Source organism: Rhinopithecus bieti, unplaced genomic scaffold (genome assembly GCF_001698545.2).
Source record: "Rhinopithecus bieti isolate Rb0 unplaced genomic scaffold, ASM169854v2 scaffold_6717, whole genome shotgun sequence".
NCBI lineage: Eukaryota > Metazoa > Chordata > Mammalia > Primates > Cercopithecidae > Rhinopithecus > Rhinopithecus bieti.
In genome coordinates, this window is record NW_016805334.1 from 171664 (window position 1) to 191328 (window position 19665).

At 36.2% G+C, this 19665-nt stretch overlaps 1 protein-coding gene across 1 annotated transcript in view; it reads right to left on the reverse strand.

Moving 5' to 3' along the window:
* The window catches only part of KIAA0586 (KIAA0586 ortholog), a 132802-nt gene that overhangs the window by 91169 nt on the left and 21968 nt on the right, over positions 1–19665 (reverse strand). The window contains 9 exon segments of the mRNA XM_017872202.1: positions 2151–2325; positions 3238–3467; positions 4769–4839; positions 5319–5539; positions 6478–6610; positions 10084–10207; positions 12779–12946; positions 15102–15255; positions 19503–19665. The exon segment at positions 19503–19665 is cut by the window's right edge and continues 59 nt beyond it. Coding sequence (XP_017727691.1) covers positions 2151–2325; positions 3238–3467; positions 4769–4839; positions 5319–5539; positions 6478–6610; positions 10084–10207; positions 12779–12946; positions 15102–15255; positions 19503–19665 — 1439 coding nt within the window.

The window sequence follows — 19665 nt, forward strand, 5'->3', positions numbered from 1 at the left end:
AAATAAAATAAATAATAAATCAAACAAATAAAAATATAACACAGGAAGTGCAAAGTGCTATGAAGAACAATATGGCAGGGTGAGGAGATAAAGAGGAACAGAAGATAATTCTTAGAATAGAATGGTCAGGGTAGAGCTCTCCAAGGAGCTATCATCTAAGAGCAGAGACGGAAGAATTGAGAGCGAGAACCATGCAAGTGCCTGAACGAAGAGCTCTCCAGACGGAGGAAATAGCAGGTACTGAGGCCCTAGGATGAGCATAAGTCCCTAGGTTCTGATATGGCTTGGCTCTGTGTCCCTACCCAAATCTCATCTCAAATTGATCCTCATGTGTCATGGGAGAGACCTAGTGGGAGACGACTGGATCATGGGGGCAGTTTCCCCTAATTTGTTCTTGTGATAGTGAGTGAGTTATCATGAGATCTGATAGTTTAAAAGGGCATGGCTTCCTTTGCTCCTTCCCCCCTGCTGCCATGTAAGATGTGCCTTGCTTCCCTTTGCCATTACTGTAAGTTTCCTGAGGCCTCCCCAGAGATGTGGAACTGTGAGTCAATTCCACCTTCTTGTCTTTATAAATTACCCAGTCTCAGGTAATTCTTTATAGCAGTGTGAAAATGAACTAATACAGGCACTCAATCACTTCTGATCATTAAAAGGGTTACCGAATAAAGTTATTTTTGGATTTGAAAGCATTTTAAAATCTCAAATTATTTTTTGCAAAGACTTTCAAAACCCCACATATAAATTAATAGCAAAGCTACACTAGGCCAGGCACGGTGGCTCACTCCTGTAATCCCAGCACTCTGGGAGGCTGAGGCGGGTGGATCACCTGAGGTCAGGAGTTCAAGACCAGCCTGGCCAACATGGCGAAATCCTGTCTCTAATAAAAATACAAAAAAAAATTTGCTGGGCGTCATGGCACATGCCTGTAACCCCAGCTACTCGGGAGGCTGAGGCAAGAGAATCATCTGAACCTGGGAGGTGGAAGTTGCAGTGAGCCAAGATCGTGCCACTGCACTCCAGCCCGGATGACAGAGCAAGACTCTATCAAAAAAAAAACAAACAAACAAAAAAGCAAAGCTACACTAAAGAGAAAACTTTAGGGTAAATATTATCCATTAGGATAAATATCACCCATAAGCTATATGCTTTCTATTTTAAATTAGTAAAATTTCTATATAACCTGACACTCTATATGATCGCATAACCTTTAGAAAGGAAAGGGAACTAAAGTAACCACCAGAGCTCCAACTTCTAGAAAGGATAAGAGAGGAAAATGGGTTTGTATCTACTAGTTATCACATATTGTCAGCTTTACCTTACTGATTGCTAAGTAGAAGCTGAGAAACTATAATACATAACCAAAGTCAACAGACTTAGTATATAACCAAGAGGTGTATTTAAATATACAGTACCAGTGAAACAATAGATGTGACTCAAAACACACAGTGATAAATGAAGATGTTTTCAGTTGTACACAAAAGCAAAACAGTTTTCACCTTTCTACCTAAGTTTCTTTGAAAACAAACAAAACTGCAAAAATGCTCATCAACACTTTTACAGTATATGGCTGATCTTTCTGTTCATAATGGACCAAGGTCTTTGGGGAAATGTCTCCTTTCCTAGATTATAATTTAGATGCTCAAGATTCATATCTTGATCACCCAGCCCGGGCAATGTGGCAAAACCCTGTCTCTACAAAAAATACAAAAAAATCAGCCAGGCGTGGTAGTGTGCGTCTGTCATCCCAGCTACTTGGGAGGCTGAGGAGGGAGGATCACTCGAGTTCAGTAGGTTGAGGCTGCAGTGAACCATGATTGTGTCACGGCACTCCAGCCTGGGGGACAGAGTGAGACCCTGTCTTTAAAAAAGAAAATCATTTTCTCCTAAATAAAAATTTTATGATGCTTTATCTGAAGATGTCACTTAATTCTACATTTCTTCCCAATTATACTTATGTTGTGTCTGATTTTTAAATGTTGGTGTATTTCTTCCCACCTCTCCAAAGAGGAACTATTTTTCCATCCCCAAGCATTATATAATTTGAACAGCAAGTATAAGCTATAAATATAAAAAACGAAAAGAAACTTTATATATTAAACTGATACTATTAAGAAATGAGATTAAACATAAAAAATGAGATTCCTTACCTTTAACTCGTTCTATTACTTTTGGTCTCTGTGGTTTGGACTTAGGAGATGGAGAATTAAATCTGAGATATGGTCCTTTTTTAAGAGTGCTTCGATGGCCCTGATAAACTGGCTTTCCATAGACTTGTAACATATAATCTTCATCTTGTATTACTGTGGTTGCTTTCAAAAGCCCCTATGTGTACAAAGTTATTCAACTCACCATGAAAATAGTCATCAAACACTTATCTCATTTTTCTAAAGCCTCCTTTTGCTAGCTTAAGTATTATAATAAGAATGATTAGGTCAAATATAATCTCTATTTTAAACAGCTCTTAAATTCTAGATACAGGTTTCAAGCATTAGTTTGAAAAGCTTTAAATACAAAAATCATCCACCTAAGAAACATGAAAATTTTTACATTACTAAGTATATTTTCAGCACCAACAAGAAATATTTAAATACATTTTACATAGTTACTCCAGTACAATAAAAATACAGTAACCTTAACCTTTAAATAATTTTATATACTTCTGAATCCACCTTCAACCATAATCTAAATGTCACAGAAATGTAGCATTTATTGAGCATCTACTAAGTACCAAGCACTGAATTAGATGCTTTACTGATCTGCTCAACAATCCATGCTTGGCACTTAGAAACTTATAGCTTAGGGCAGTCAAAAAAATGTCCTCCGTACCATCTAATACCATGCCTTGCATATACTAGGCACTAAACATGCATTTGCTAAACTGAAAAATAAACTATACACACACACACACACACAAATGAAACACAATTTTGGGTACCATAAACTAGAGAATCTAGTTTTTGGACTAGATGACCTCTAGATATACCTTTATACTTGCTATAACTACAAAATGATGATGTCAGGGTGTGAGATCTCAGAAGAAAGGAACTATCTGTTTTGTTTAGTGCTTTTCACATTATAAATCCAAAACCCTAAATATCAATAGTGTAAAGATACTTACATTTGTATAGTCCTTCATGTTTTTAAAACACCTTTAACATTCGCTTCATTATCTCTTAAAGGAAATGATCGATTATAACACAACAATTATGTTAAAAGAATAGATTAGGATCTTACTTCCTTTCTCTCTTTCTGTAAACTTGAAGCAGGCATGCCCCTCATAGGTAGATTTCTAAAATGCTCTTCTATTTGCTTTTGAGAATGTTTTCTTGGAATTACAGATTTGTTTACAGTTTTATCTTGTGTGTTGGTTCTAATATCTTTAGCCATATTCTGACCTTTCTTGGTTCTCTGATTCTTCTGATCAAATCTTTTTTGTTCATAATCTGTTCTTGACAGTTCATCCTTAACATAACCAAAGTTAAAATTACTTAAAATACATACAAATAGTAAAGCTTTCACATCAGAAACTATTAGAATTTATTTTTTGCTGTTATATAAATACAGTTTAGCAGTTTTAAATGCATTAAAAATAAAGGATATTGGCTTTATTGGATATATAAAATAAAATTCTCTGGAAAATAAACAAAACCCTAAAATATTAGTATCTTTCGGAGGAGGGAATGGAAATAATAGGAGGGTTGCAGGGGTAGGAGGACAACTTTGCATGACAAACCTTTTACACTTTTGATGATTGAACCATATGAATTTTGCTAACAGTTTAAAAAATTAAAATACGTTCCAAAAAAGGCAAACAATTTTGTAACAAAACTCTGAGATAAATATAAATTAAAATTATGTGAAAGTTTAAACAAATACATTTTACATGGGATTCATGGCAAAAGAGTAAGATACACTGCCAGTTAGCTGTGGAGCGCAAACTAGACTCCAAATCTTCTGACTCTTAGTTCAACTTTTTTGTGTGCACCACATAGTACCTAAAATAAATTTTTCGTAAGTTCATTAGAAACAGATATTTTTAAACGACAAAGTTTTAAAATATATTTCTGTGTTTATTGCTGTGGAAACAGTACTGATACTTCACCTTGCTACCATTGTAAGTAGCATATAAGCACATCTACAGTCAAAAAAACACACTTTGCACCCCAGGACAAAATAACAGCTTAGTCTGTCTAGTTCTGCTCACTCAAATATAAAAAAATTTTAAATTTCCTTTACATTATGGACCCTCTAAGAAAGATAACTCCCAGACTTTTTCAATGCGGATGTTTGAAGATGTACTATGCCCATTGTGGATGTGAGAAAGAGGCTGTTTTTCCATCTGGTACTGACTTCCGCAAACTTAGTAAATGTAGTTTTTTTTTTCTCTTTGCATTACTCTGGTATTTTTACTTTGCCAGGCCAATGCTTCTAAATCTGTTGTTTTCAAATATCTTTGAAAGTATAATTCTTTTCCAAACACTTTTGCTAAATTTTCTTTCAGATTATTCACGTTTTAGTTTTGTCCAACAAGTTGCCAAATAAGAGCCAGAATATAATTGGAGATAATGTACTTGTTAAACAAAGCTAAACTTATTACTAAGTAAATATAAAGAGTGACAAGTGACAGTGGAAATTAAACATAAGTAGGATTTTATAATAAGAAATATTTTGAGAACACAATGTAATGCGCTAGAAAATGGAAGCAAACTATTCATCTTCTGAGAATTGCACTTAATTTTCGAGGTTTTTTTCAAAGACATACCGTGAATTTCGGCAGAAATAGTTTTAATCCATTCATCCACTGTCTTTCTGATCCTAATTTTCTCTGACATCTCTCTACGAAAGAGAAAAAGGAATTTTCTTAAATTAGCACTTACTGTCCTGAGCAGGACTTGGATCAGATCTAACTCTTATGTAGTTGTGAACCTGCTATCCTAATATCCTTCATCTGAAAAGGAAAGGATATTAGGATAGTAGGATGAGGGCCGAATATCCTTCATCTGAAAAGGAAAAAGCAATGGTATTAGTTTTCATCAAACATTTGAAGGATAAATGTTTGAAAAGCACATGTGGACCCAAGAAGATATGTACCAAAGAAAGAAAAAATCAAAAGAAAAGTTTCCACCAGAAAAAAGTAGTACCACCATATATATCCAAATTCCAACTTTATAATAAGTTCCACATCTTCAAAGGCAATAAAGAACTTTTTAAAAATATTAAAACATATTAAGGAAAATAAAGTGCTTAGAAAAAAATTGTGAAGAAAGCAGAACTGGCAGACTCATAAATAGCCTTGGCTGCCAACATCCTCTTACCTGTTGGTAGATAAAGCATTGATAAGCGAATACATGGCAGCTCCATCTTTTGCACGAATAATAGCTTCCAGGTTTTCTTCAAGTACTTTTTTATTGTTTTGTACTCCTCTCAAAATCTTCTCAGCATCTTTCAATACAGATCGTGTTGTATTGGTTGTGTGAAGCTTAACAGAATTCTGTGGAAGATCTGGAAGCTTCAACATACTCAGAGATTCTTTTGGCTTAAAAGAAAAAAAGACCAGAAAGTTACTAAACTCACATTGATTCCTTTAATCAAAACAACAGCTATCACTATTGTTGAGGCCATACATTATACCAATATATACTAAGGACTCAATTTGTCAAACTGAAGACTTACAAAAGAATACTTGGCAATCAAAGTGTTTTTCCTCCATTTAGAAATACTAATATGGGCCAGGCATGGTGGCTCATGCCTATAATCCCAACACTTTTGGAAGGCCAAGTTGGGTGGATCACTTGAGGTCAGGAGTTTGAGACCAGCCTGGCCAACATGGTGAAACCGTCTCTACTAAAAATACAAAAATTAGCCAGATGTGGTGGCACACGCTTGTAATCCCAGCTGCTCAAGAGGCTGAGGCAGAAGAAGTGCTTGAACCCGGGAGGTGGAGGTTGCAGTGATCCGAGATCGCACCATTGCACTCCAGTCTGGGCAACAGAGTGAGACTCCATCTCAACAACAACAACAACAAACTAATGTGAGTGTTAAGTAAAATAGAGGTGGGAAATCCATAGCAGTGCTAAGCAGTCCAGCGACCAATAATAATTTTTCTCTCTGCTGAAGAAAGCTAAAATAAAATAAAAGCAAGTTGGCTCTTTATGTATGGAAGGTAGGGCAGATATTGTGGATTGGATAAATGATGTCCATTCATTCACAGGTCTCTTTTCCCCTTCCTCCCTTTCCAATAGAAGCTGGGAAGCCAGAGGTGGCTATATGACTCAGTCCTGGTCAAGGAGCGATAAGCAGAAATCACTTGGCGAAGGTCTCTGGAAATACTTTATAAATGGAACAGACATGGCTGACATGTCTTTTCAGTGCTTTTCTTCATCCTTCCACCTAATTTCTATCTTTATAACTTTTTTATTCCTTTATAATTTTTATCTTAACTAATCATCAATTTTAAGACCATTCCCATTTTACCTGGACCATGCTATTTGTTTCTTTCTCCTTTTGGCCAGGGTCATGAAGAACATCATCAGACTTCTGCAGAGTCACTTTAGTTGTTCCTAGCTCTTCACAGGAAGGAAATCTTTGAGAAGGTAGAGTTTCAATGCTATAGAAGATTTTTTAAAAAAGTTTCCTAAATTGTTGTAAATTCAGTAAACATTTCATTACACAAATCTTTGATACAGTCTTAGCTATAGTACTAAATGGTATCCTATTAAAAAATTGAACCATGGAATTAATCAGTTACGTGATTAAACAAACGAAACAGAAAATCACAAGAGACAAAATGATCTAACCAGAAAAGTTTAGACGTAGCAGAAAAGGAACAGGAAAAGGTTATGCTTTCAAGAAGCTAACATCCAGAAGCACTTCCAGATTGGTGAAGAACTTCTGAAAATCTGCTTCTCCATAAGCACAATGAGAACCCTAGCAAAAATCATCAAAATCAAGTTTTTCTAACCTCTGGAAATTAAACACTTGCAAGAACCTGAGGAGCATTTATTCAAGAAAAATGGCTGACTCTAGGCAAGAAGAGCAAGTTTTATGGAATTTTTTTAACTTGCCTCATCTTCAGGACCCTATTCCCAACTCTGTGATGGCCTTGAAAACCAACAGCCTCACAACCATTAAAGACAATAGAATGGTTTCAAGCTCTCCTAAAAGTCTCATTCATAGTATTTGTCTTTATTTGACCTGACTCAACTTTAGGGCAGTGAGAAAGTATCCCCAGGGCATTTTCAAAACAGTGGCAACTGTTTAACATCTCAGCAGCCTGAGGTAGTGATACTAGTTGGGGCAAACAAGACTGTGGTCAACAGATGTTAAAAATCTAGGTAATAAGATGTCCATAGTGGAGTTTTGAAAAGCTCCAACATATTGCTAGGAATCTAGAAAGTCATGCCTTCTAATCCACGTACAGGGCTATGTACATGTCCAAGAGAGACCTGGGAAGTTCCTAATCACTCACTTCTGGCTGACCTTGAGGCTCTGTGCAAGTAGGAAGTGAAAGGCTAAAACAGATTCATAATCTGCCAGGCACTGGAGGCATGCTCTAGCACATGTGTGCACACACGTGCGTGCATGCATACACACACACACACACACACACACACTCCATGGCAAAGAGAGGGAGAGTTATCAGTGCAAGGCAGTTAAGGAAATCTCTTTCCAATCATTAGCAGACTAAGCTAACAAAACAGAGACTTCGGTGGGAGCACATGACAAAGAACACAGAATTCACAGAATTAGTCCAGGAAAGTCACTAAACAAACAGCAACAACAATAAACTCTGGGAGGTGAAAGAATCTAATTTCCAGAGCTGCCACACTGTATTATTTAAAATGCCCAGTTTTCAACAAAAATTTATGAGACATACAAAGAAACAGGAAAGTAGAGCCCAAACACAGAAAAAAGCACAGTCAAAAGAAACCGCTGTTGAGGAATCCCAGATATTAGACTTACTAGGTAAAGACTATAAATCAGCTATTACTAAAAGAAACCAGTTTTAAAATTAAAAGAAAGTATAAGAATGAAGTCTTGCCAAATATAGAATGATCAATAAAGACATAGAAAATATTTTTTAAAAGACAAACAGAAATTCTGCAGTTGAAAAATATAATAACTGAAATATATAATTCACTAGAGGGGCTCAACACCATATTTGAGTTGGCAGAAGAAAGAATCAACAAACTTTAAGACAGGCTAATTGAGATTATCCAGTCTGAGAAATGGAAAGAAAAATGGATGAAGAAAAATTAACAGTCTTAGAGACCTGTGGGACACCATCAAGCACACCAACATACAACTCCTCATCAGAAACCATAGAGTCCAGAAGGCAGTCACGTGACATATTCAAAATGCTGAAAGAAAAAGAACATCTATCAAAAATTCTACATGTAGCAAAACTATCCCTCAAAAGTGAAGGAGGGGACACCAGGGGTGTGTGTGCAGAGAGGGATGACCACGTGAAGAGACAGCAAGAGGGAGGCCACCTGCAAGACAAGAAGAAAGGCCTCAAAAGAAACCAACTCAGCTAGCACCTTGATCTTGAACTTCCAGCTTCCACAACTATGAAAAACCAAATGTCTGTTTAAACAACAACAAAAATTGAAAAAGAAATTAAGACAATACCAGATAAACAAAAACTGAGACAACTCACTGCTAACAGACCTACCCTATAAGAAATACTATCAGGAGTCCTTCAGGGTGGCATAAAAGGACACCAGGCTAACCTGAATCCATATGAAGAAATAGAGTACTGGTAAAGATGAACTATACAGGTGAATATAAAAGCTAGTATACATATTTTTGTTGGTATCTCTTTTCTTTTCCTATCTGATTTAAAAGACAGCTGCATCAAGTAATAATTATCAGACTACATAGATGAGCTTAAAATGTATAAAGATGTAATTTGTATGATAATAATAGAAGAAAGAAAAGGGGAGGGAACGAGGCTTTACTGGAGCAAAGTTTCTGAATAACACTGAAATTAAATCACTATTAATCCAAATTAGATTGCTTTAAGTTAATATGTTAATTGTAATTCCTAGAGTGACCACTAAGAAAATAACTCAAAAAATAATAGTAGGCCGGGCGCTGTGGCTCAAGCCTGTAATCCCAGCACTTTGGGAGGCCGAGACGGGCGGATCACAAGGTCAGGAGATCGAGACCATCCTGGCTAACACGGTGAAACCCCGTCTCTACTAAAAAAAATACAAAAAATAAAAATAAAAAACTAGCCAGGCGAGGTGGCGTGCGCCTGTAGTCCCAGCTACTTGGGAGGCTGAGGCAGGAGAATGGCGTGAACCCGGGAGGCGGAGCTTGCAGTGAGCCAAGATCGCGCCACTGCACTCCAGCCTGGGTGACAGAGCGAGACTCTGTCTCAAAAAAAAAAAAAAAAAATAATAATAATAATAATAGTACATGACAAAAGAATTAAAATGGTGCAACTAAAAAATGTCTAATACAAAAGAAGGCACTAAGGGAGAAACAGTGAACCTAAAAGACCTAAAGCATATAGAAAGCAACATGGTAGACAAAAATCCTACCTTATCAGTAATTACATTAACATATGGCTCCTCTAGTTTTTATTACTGTAGTTTTCAAGATGTTGAAGATAAATATAATTATCATGGCCCAGATTTGATTTTTTTTAAACTTTTTATTATGTAAAATTTCAAATATAGACAAATATATAGAAAATACTAAAATGAACCTCATATACCCAATATTTAACTACAAAATCATTAATTTTGGTTGGCCTCATTTTATCTATACTCCCCAACCTACTTGCCCCTACCCTATATTGGATTATTTTTGAAACAAATCCTAGATATCATTTAATCAGAAATGACTAATCTGCATACATTAGAAATTAATCTGCATTTTGAAAAAATGAGATATTCATTTCATAGCTATATTATAGAAAGGTGGAAGATATATTAGCATCAGAAAATAGTAACTAAATCTAAGTTAAATTTAAGAAGCAATGCTATAATTTATTAAAAGTCCCAAAGAAATGTGAAAAATCTGAACAAAGCTCTTTTCAGTCTAGTTTTCATTCCAATCTCTTGTTTTCACCTGTTTGTTTTCTCGGGAGTCCATCCTATTTTTGACCTAGTTAGTGAGGTGGTATTTGATGATTCACTTTTTCTTGTCAAAGAATCATTATTATTCAAAATTTGTTCCAATAGTCTTACATTTCCTGAAATAGAAGAGATGTAGTATCATTTTCCAAATACTAATTCATTTATCTTATATATAACATCTCATATATTTGTATTCTGGCCTAAGTTAGCTTCCTATGATGATTATCTACTCAATTTACAGCCTACAAGCCAGGCATGGTGGCTCACGCCTGTAATCACAGCACTTTGGGAGGCTGAGGCGGGTGGATCACCTGAGGTCGGGAGTTTGAGACCAGCCTGACTAACATGGAGAAACCCGTCTCTACTAAAAATAGAAAAAATTAGCTGGGTGTGGTGGTGCATGCCTGCAATCCCAGCTACTTGGGAGGCTGAGGCAGGAGAATCGTTTGAACCTGGGATGCGGAGGTTGCAGTGAGCCGAGATTGTGCCATCACACTCCAGCCTGGGCAACAAGAGCGAAACTCCATCTCAAAAAAAAAAAATAATAATAATTTATGGCCTACAATGTAGTCTACAATTTAGGCTATAAATACACTCATCAAATAAAACTAAATATTTATACCTCATAAAAACTATACCGAACATCACACACCGGGGCCTATCATGGGGAGGGGGGAGAGGGGAGGGATTGCATTGGGAGTTATACCTGATATAAATGACGAATTGATGGGTGCAGCACACCAACATGGCACAAGTATACATATGTAACAAACCTGCACGTTATGCACATGTACCCTAGAACTTAAAGTATAATAATAAAATAAAATAAAACAAACAAACAAAGAAAAAAACTATACCACAACCAGGCGCAATGGCTCATGCCTGCAATCCCAGCATTCTTGAAGGCCAAGGCAGGAGGATTGCTTGAGGCCAGGAGTTTGAGACCAGCCTGGGCAACAAAGCAAGACCCTGTCTCTATAAAAAAAAATACACAAACAAGTAAAAGTTTGAATTAATAGAAAACCCCTAAATTTATTTCCATCACAGAAAAAAGGAATTTGAGAAGTGTCATCATCACAAAGTCCAGTAAAATAGATGATTTTTATAAATTAGTAAAGAAGAGATTTATCTATTTCTTCAAAGTACCAATTAAGTGGATCTATTCTTTAGCCTTGTTTGTATGTAGTAAGACTACATAGTAATTTTTGGTGTGAGGTTGCCTTCTTTATTAAAGATTTTATTATTTTGTGACTTTCTTAAAACTCTTTAAATGTGCCTAAGATAAGACTTGCATGCATTTAAATGATTCCAAGAATAAAAGTGCTTAGTTTAATATTTCACTTACTTTTGTTAGAAGGCATACATTTTAAGACTGTAATATACTATTTTCTTTTAATTTATTTCCATAGATTTTTGGGGAACAGGTGGTATTTGGTTACATAAGTAAGTTCTTTATTGGTGATTTGTGAGATTTTGGTGCACCCATCATCTGAGCAGTATACACTGAACCCAATTTGTAGTCTTTTATCCCTCACCCTCTTCCCATCCTTTCCCCACAAGTCCCCAAAGTCCATTGTATCATTCCTATGGCTCTGCATTCTCATCGCTTAGCTCCCATTTATGAGTGAGAACATATGATGTCTGGTTAATACACGTCCCTTATAAAAGTTCCTGTTCTGTGTTTAAAAGTTCATATATGGCTGGGCAGTGGCTCACGCCTATAATCCCAGCACTTTGGGAGGCCAAGGTGGGTGGATCATAAGGTTAGGAGATCGAGACCATGCTGGCTAACACAGTGAAACCCCATCTCTACTAAAAATACAAAAAATTAGCCTGGTATGGTGACATGCACCTGTAGTCCCAGCTACTCAGGAGGCTGAGGCAGGAGAATCGCTTGAACCTAGGAGGCGGAGGTTGCAGCAAGCCGAGATCGTGCCACTGCACACCAGGCTGGGTGATAGAGAGACACTTCGTCTCAAAAAAAGTTCATATATTAGCACTTTTTCCAATGAACATGGTGATAAATGTTGTTTCTCTACATTTTATTATTGAAATTCACACCTAAAAACAATATGAGGAAGCACACTCTAAAAATGATCAGCCTTACCTTCAGCAAAGCATTGTTTTTTGTTTATTAATAACAAAACTTGGCCAAGTGCAATGGCTCACATCTGTAATCCCAGCACTTTGGGAGGCTGAGGTGGGCAGATTGCTTGAGCCTAGGAGTTTGTGACCAGCCTGGGAAACATAGTGAAACCCCATCTCTAAGAAAAATACAAAAATTAGCCTGGTGTGGTGGCGTGTACCTGTAGTCCCAGCTACTCAGGAGGTTGAAGTGGAAAGATCAATTGAGCCTGGGGAGGTAGAGGCTGCAGTAAGCCATGATCACACCATTGTACTCCAGTCTGGGTGACAGAGTGAGACTCTGTCTCACAAAAAATAAATAAAAATTAACAAAACTTGTTCATTAAAAGTTTAAGTAATAACCTGTAAGAGATAGAATAATTAATTATAAATGTATACCTCCAACTCCTTTCACGAGGAATCTAAAGAAGCTTGATTTTCCCAGCAAGTATCATTTAAAGTAAAATATTACAAATAGAGATCCCATTTCAGTTTCTACTAGGCACAGAAAATCTCATGACAATTTCCTAATTTGGGGTAGGTCTAGTAAAAGTCTCTATTACCTCTGTGACAGGACACTTCCATATTTTCTTTTTCTTCCAAAAGATTTTCCCTCTTTGATAGTTCATCATCCCTTGAAACAGGTACAGGAGCAAATCTGCGAGGTGCTGGTGTCTCCAAAGGAGATTTCTGTTTATCAAAACTCATATCTTCAACTTCTTTTAAAGATGCTTTAACAGAAAATTTTTTTAAAAATTAACTTGCTTTTGAAAAGCTCTAAAAATTATAGCATATTACTCTTCCTTATACTTTAAAATAAAGCCAAAATTATAAATGATAAATTATTAACAAGTGTAGAGAAATAACTTCACCCCCATTAAAAATCAAAAGAAATGAAGACTACAAACATTTACACTTACATCTAGTAAATATGAATCTATATGATAATATTCAGAACTATTGAAGCAGTGATGAAACAGGAAGAGCCAGATACTTTTCATGGCAGTGAAAACTGATAAAGCATCTGGCAACAAGTATAGAAAGAATTTTTATATAATTTTTTTTATATAAGTTTTATATAATTTAACTTAGTAATCTTAATCTTGTGAAATTATTATAAGGAAATAACATAAAAGAAAATGTGCTTAAAATATGATGATGTTTATCACAGTATTATTTATGAAGATGCAAACCTAAAAACTGTCTGAGTATCTGAAACAGGGTAACGGTCAAGTAGATTGTGAAATAGTTATTCAATAGGCCAACCTTTAGTCATTACAAGTTAGAATTATGAAGACAACTATATAAAATATGGCAGATGTTTTTATGTGCTAGTAAAAAAGCTGTATAAAATGCTACAGTTACAATTATGTAAACATGATATATGCCCAAGAAAAGCATAGAAAATTAACAGTTTAATTTACTGAATTTTAATTTACTCATTTCTTTTGTTACTGTAACATATATACAAAGAAACAAATTCAATTTACAATCAATAAAATAGACACGTTTTTCATGAAAACTCAAGTTTAAGAAAAACAAAATTATAAGCAAGAAATTCTCTAGAACTGAGTTATGAAAAAAGTGTCCACTGCTATTGAAGGCACTCAGCTGGGTCATACTGAAACATGAGTTCTGGCCCTAGCTCTGACATCCTCCTTCTCAAGTCAGGTAACCTTGAGCAGGCAAGTCATACCATTCTATGCTTCATTGTCCTCTCTTCATAACTTAAAAAAGGACTCATATTACTTCACAACAGTTCTTTGTTGTTGTTGTTGTTAACAATGAAGCACAGAATGGTATGACTTGCCTGCTTAAGGTAAGTCATACCATTCTGTGCTTCATTGTCCTCTCTTCATAACTTAAAAATGGACTCATATTACTTCACAACAGTTCTTTGTTGTTGTTGTTTGCTTTTTTGTTTTTAAAACAGCGTCTTGCTCTGTCACCCAGGCTGGAGTATAGTTGCATGACCATAGCTCACTGAAGCCTCAACCTCCTGGGCTCAGGCAATCCTCTGACCTCAGCCTCCGAAGTAACTAGGACTACAGGCATGTGCTACCACACCTGGCTAATTTTTTTATTTTTACTTTTAGAGACAGGATCTCACTATATTTCCCAGGTTGGTCTCGAACTCCTGGGCTCAAGTGATCCTCTCACTTTGGCCTCTCAAAGTGCTGGGCACAACAGTTTTGTAAGGACCACTCATTTACTGCAAAATGTAAAGCACCTTATAAGCATGAGCAATCTTTAATGACTGTAATACAACAATGTTCTAACAAATCAAGTGTTGAAAATATTGTACTATATAGAGTTGTATATCATTAAAGGGATAGTCCCTCGATTTTCTTTAGTTCATTATTCAAATATCAATAACTTAGAAACACATTTATTCATTTATTTTAAATACTAAAGTTTTAACAAATAAGCCACGTATTCCTTTGTTAGGTAGTTGCTCTGACAGAATCAAGAAACAGCAAATATGCAGTTTGTCAGAGAATAGGAGAACTGATTGATTTACAAGCATTTTGTAGTAAATAAGTAAATTTTCCTAAATTTGTAAGTGCTTCTGATAATTTACGAAGGTTATTAATTAAAACCACAGATAAGAACATAATCCATAATTTTAAAATTTCAAAATAACCTAAAATTACTTGAGGTAAAAAAAAGAACTCATTTTATCTAAGACAAGGTAGCCTGAGACAGAAAATTTTAAAAAAAGAACATTTAAAAAAAAAAACAAATAGTTTCATAAAACAAAACTCCTATAAATAAATTTTATAAAACAAAAACTCCTACTGCTCAGGAAATACGTTTTCAGTTTATGCAGCACAAAGAAAATTCATAGCTGATATTTTTTATTCATAGAGAACTACATATTTTTACCTTGTTTGGAAGCAAATGTGTTATATAAAGACGCATTACAGCTACCAAGATTAGGGTGTTCTGGTTTTACAGAATACTTTTCCACTGCTCTGGAGGAGGGCATACTAACAGGCTGAAAACTACTAGTCTTGAGTGCAGCACTAATAAAATGCGTCTAGAAGAAATAAGATTATTTCATTATTTTCAGATATCATTTGAAAGAGTTAGATGATAAAATACATTGAAATATTAAACATAATTTACTACATTTAATAAACAATGAAAAAATATATATTACATTGCAACTATCCACTATAGTAGCAGCAGAGATGCAGTTGGAAAGATGTAGAATCACAAAGATCTGACTAAGCCTGACTCTGCTGCGTGACCTTAATCATTTTCCTTAACCATTCTAAACCTCAGTGCTGTTCTTTCCACCTTAGACATGGCTCAGGGGCTACTACAGCCAGCTAAGAGAAGACCAGGAAGGAGAGGCCCTTGCCCTAAACCTCTACTTGAATCAGAGAATTTTAAACCAAAACATCCCATCTTTTATATCCTAAATGGTAGGATTTTGTTCGAGGTCAAGGTTTCAAAATCACTGATAGTGAGTACTCAAATAAATATCCATGCTTAACAGCAGCAATAAAATACGTGTTTGTATATAAATGGAAACTACAGTGACAATACAGTTTTCAGCACTATTTATTAAAATACCTGAAATGAGGCCAGGCACAGTGGCTCACGCCTGTAATCCCAGCACTTTGGGAGGCCAAGGCAAGTGGATCACCTAAGGTCAGGAGTTCCACCTGTCTCTCCTAAAAATACAAAAATTAGCTGAGCGTGGTGGCGGGAACCTGTAATCCCAGCTACCCAGGAGGCTAAGGCATGAGAATCACTTGAATCCGGGACACAGAGGTGGCAGTGATCCGAGATGGTGCCACTACACTCCAGCCTGGGTGACAGAGCGGGACTCTATCTCAAAAATAAAATAAAATATCCAAAATAAGCAAGTATCTTAACTAATAAAACTGGTTTCAAAAGAGAGGGTTTTATTGTTTTGTTTAATTTTTGTGGGTACATAGTAGGTGAATATATTTATGAAGCACATGAAATATTTTGATACAGGCATGCAATGAGTAAAAATCAAAACAGAATTTTATGCCAGGCCAAGAAAAACTTAAAAAAATTCATAGTTCTACAGAATTTCTAAAAGTGTGTTGAGATCCCTCTACATAAAACAGATGAAACAGACTCAACTAATTTCATTTCATTAAGCATTTACTGAACAACTAATATATCTAGTATGTAACCAAAACTTCAACTCTCTCTGTAATTATAAGCTTTATAAGTAAGACATCTAAATTAGCAAAGATTCCATTCTTCTAAAATTAGAAAGTCATTAAGTTATAGATTTAGTTATGGAAGGACGGATGATGGCAGATAAGTACTTAGGACTAGTAGGAGTCTCTCCTTAAGGAATCAATGTGCTTTTCAAATGTGTCATCTCGTTTTATCCTGAACAGAAAATATTTTCTAGGTACAGAAATTGAGGCTTAAAATAGTAAAGTTATCTATAAACTAACAGATAATTTATAGACTCATTCCTGTTCTCTCGCTAGATAATTTGCTGCATACTCAATTTTAGTCATGCAGGGAGTACTTACTAAACTTTATTTGGTATGCATATAATCATTCCAATAAAATATTATCTTTGACCACATGAAAAGCTCAAGATAAACTGTGTTAAGTCTTGAAAATTATAGCAAATTAATGTCTACTTTATGATGACATATTAAGTATAATAAACTTATTTTAGTACATTCTTCTGAATTTTTGTCTTAACAAAAAATATATAATTTAGAAAATCATTAATAGACATATACATATATATATAGATATACACGTATATCTACATATATAAAGATATAGATGTATATATGTATATGTATATAGATATACATGTATATCTATATCTATATCTCTCTATATTGTATATCTATATCTCTCTATATTATCTATATCTCTCTATATATGTATATCTACATATTTATCTACATATATAGAGAGATATAGATATAGATATACAAGTATATCTCTCTCTCTATATATATATATATATTCGTTGCTGTTGTTGTTGTTAAGACAGAGTCTCGCTCTGTCGCCCAGGCTGGAGTACAGTGGCGCAATCTCAACTCACTGCAACTTCCACCTTCCGGGTTCAAGTGATTCTCCTGCCTCAGCCTCCTGAGTAGCTGGGACTACAGGCATGTGCCACCGTGCCCAGCTAATTTTTTGTATCTTTGGTAGAGACGAGGTTTCACCATGTTGGCCAGGGTGGTCTCGAACTCCTGACCTCAAGTGATCCACCCACCTCGGCCGCCCAAAGTGCTGGGATTATAGGGATGAGCCACTGTGCCCGGCCTGAAGGTTATATTTTAATATTTTAAAGTTTTTAAATTGCACAGTAGGCTAGGCGCGGTGACTCACGCCTGTAATCCCAGCACTTTGAGAGGCCAAGGCAGGCAGATCGCCTGAGGTCAGGAGTTTGAGACCAACCTGGCCAATATGGTGAAACCTCGTCTCTACTAAAAATATAGAAAGTTAGCTGGGCATGGTGGCGGGCATCTGTAATCCCAGCTATTCAGGAGGCTGAGGCAAGAGAATCGCTTGAATCTGGGAGGTGGAGGTTGCAATGAACTGAGATCTCACCATTGCACTCCAGCTTGGGCGACAAGAGTGAAACTCCATCTCAAAAAAAAAAATAAATAAATTTCATATTAATTAGAAAAAAAAGTAAATTAAAACCAACACATTTACAATGCTGACCATTCCCCATGCACTCAAAAAAAAAAAAAAAAAAAAGTTTACTGAGTGCTAACTAGTGTTCTAGGAATTAGAAATTCCAAAATAGGCTGAGCACAGTGGCTCACGCCTGTAATTCCAGCACTATGGGAGGCCAAGATGGGTGGATCACTTGAGGCCAGTGGTCTGGCCAACGCAGTAAAAACGTGTTTCTACTGAAAATACAAAAATTAGCTGGGTGTGGTGGTGCAGGCCGGCAATCCCAGCTACTCAGGAAGCTGAAACATGAAAATCACTGAACCTGGGAGGTGGAGGTTGCAGTGAGCCGGAATCACACCAGTGCACTCCAGCCTGGGCGACAGAGTTAGACTCCGTCTCAAAAAAAAGAAATTCCAAAATAAATATGAAAGTATGCTATCAGCTCCTCGTGAGGATAACACTTTTTATAATAGCCCAGTGCCTTATTCTCAAAAGGCATTAAAAAATGTTCATATTTTAATTAATTAAATGCAAAAGCAAATACGTACACCAGGTAGTTCTTATCCAAGGGTGTGCATCAGAATCATTATGAAGCTTTCAATGATTGCCAGGCACTACCTCAGAATCACTGGCTCAAAATCTCTGAAAGGCCTAAGCGTGTGTGCTTGTGAATGTGTATATGTGTGTGTGTGTGCGTGTGTGTGTGTGTGTATATATACAATTTTTTATTTTGAAATAGGGTTTCACTCTGTCATCTGGGATGAAGTGCAGGTATATTATCATAGTTCATTGTAACCGCAAACTCCTGGACTCACGGTCTCCTGCAGTCTCAGCCTCTCAAGTATCTGGGACTACAGGCACATGCCACCATGCCAGGCTAAATTTTTTTTTTTTTTTAAGAGATGAGGTCTTGCTACATTAACCAGGCTGATCTTGGACTCCTGGCCTCAAGCTATCCTTTTAGCTTGGCCTGCCAAGATCCCAAGCACAAATATTTTTAGAAAGCTGTTCAAGTAATTCTAGTGCACATTCCCAGATTAAAAACTGCTGATGTAAACCAATAGTTGCAATGTGATATAAGCACTTAAAAATGCAGCTGGGCATGGCAGCTCACGCATGTAACGCTAGCACTTTGGGAGGCTGAGGAAGGCAGATCATTTGAGGTCAGGAGTTCGAGACCAGCCTGAACAACATGGTGAAACCCCACCTTTACTAAAAATACAAAAATTAGCTGGGCGTGGTGGTGTGCGCCTGTAATCCCAGCTACATGGGAGGCTGAGGCAGAAGAATCTCTTGAAACCAGTTGAGTGGAGATTGCACCACTGTACTTCAGCCTGGGCAACCATAGCAAGATTCCATCTCAAAAAATAAATAAAAATAAAAAATAAAAACGATATGAACAAAAATAGTGTAAAAGGAGGAAAAGCCAACTAGAGGGAGAGGTCTCATACAACTAGTAACATTTGAGATATAAAATGCAGAGTTACGCACATTACAGGAGAAGAAAGATAAGCAAATCATGATTTCAGAACTAAAACTGTTACAATCTAATGAGCTACTGCAATTATCAATGAATATTAGCTGAGAGATCCAAATGATAAAAGATTACGGAATCTGTACTGGCTTTATTACAGATACCTGAATATCTATTTGTTGTTGTTGTAATTTTTCAAGATGCCTTATGTGCTGCTCCATAAACACATTCATTTGCTTTTCATGATCATGACAATGTAGTTTCTCTTGTTTACGCTGAATGCTTGTTTGCTGCTCTGTAACACGTTGCAGGTGTTTATCAGTCTCC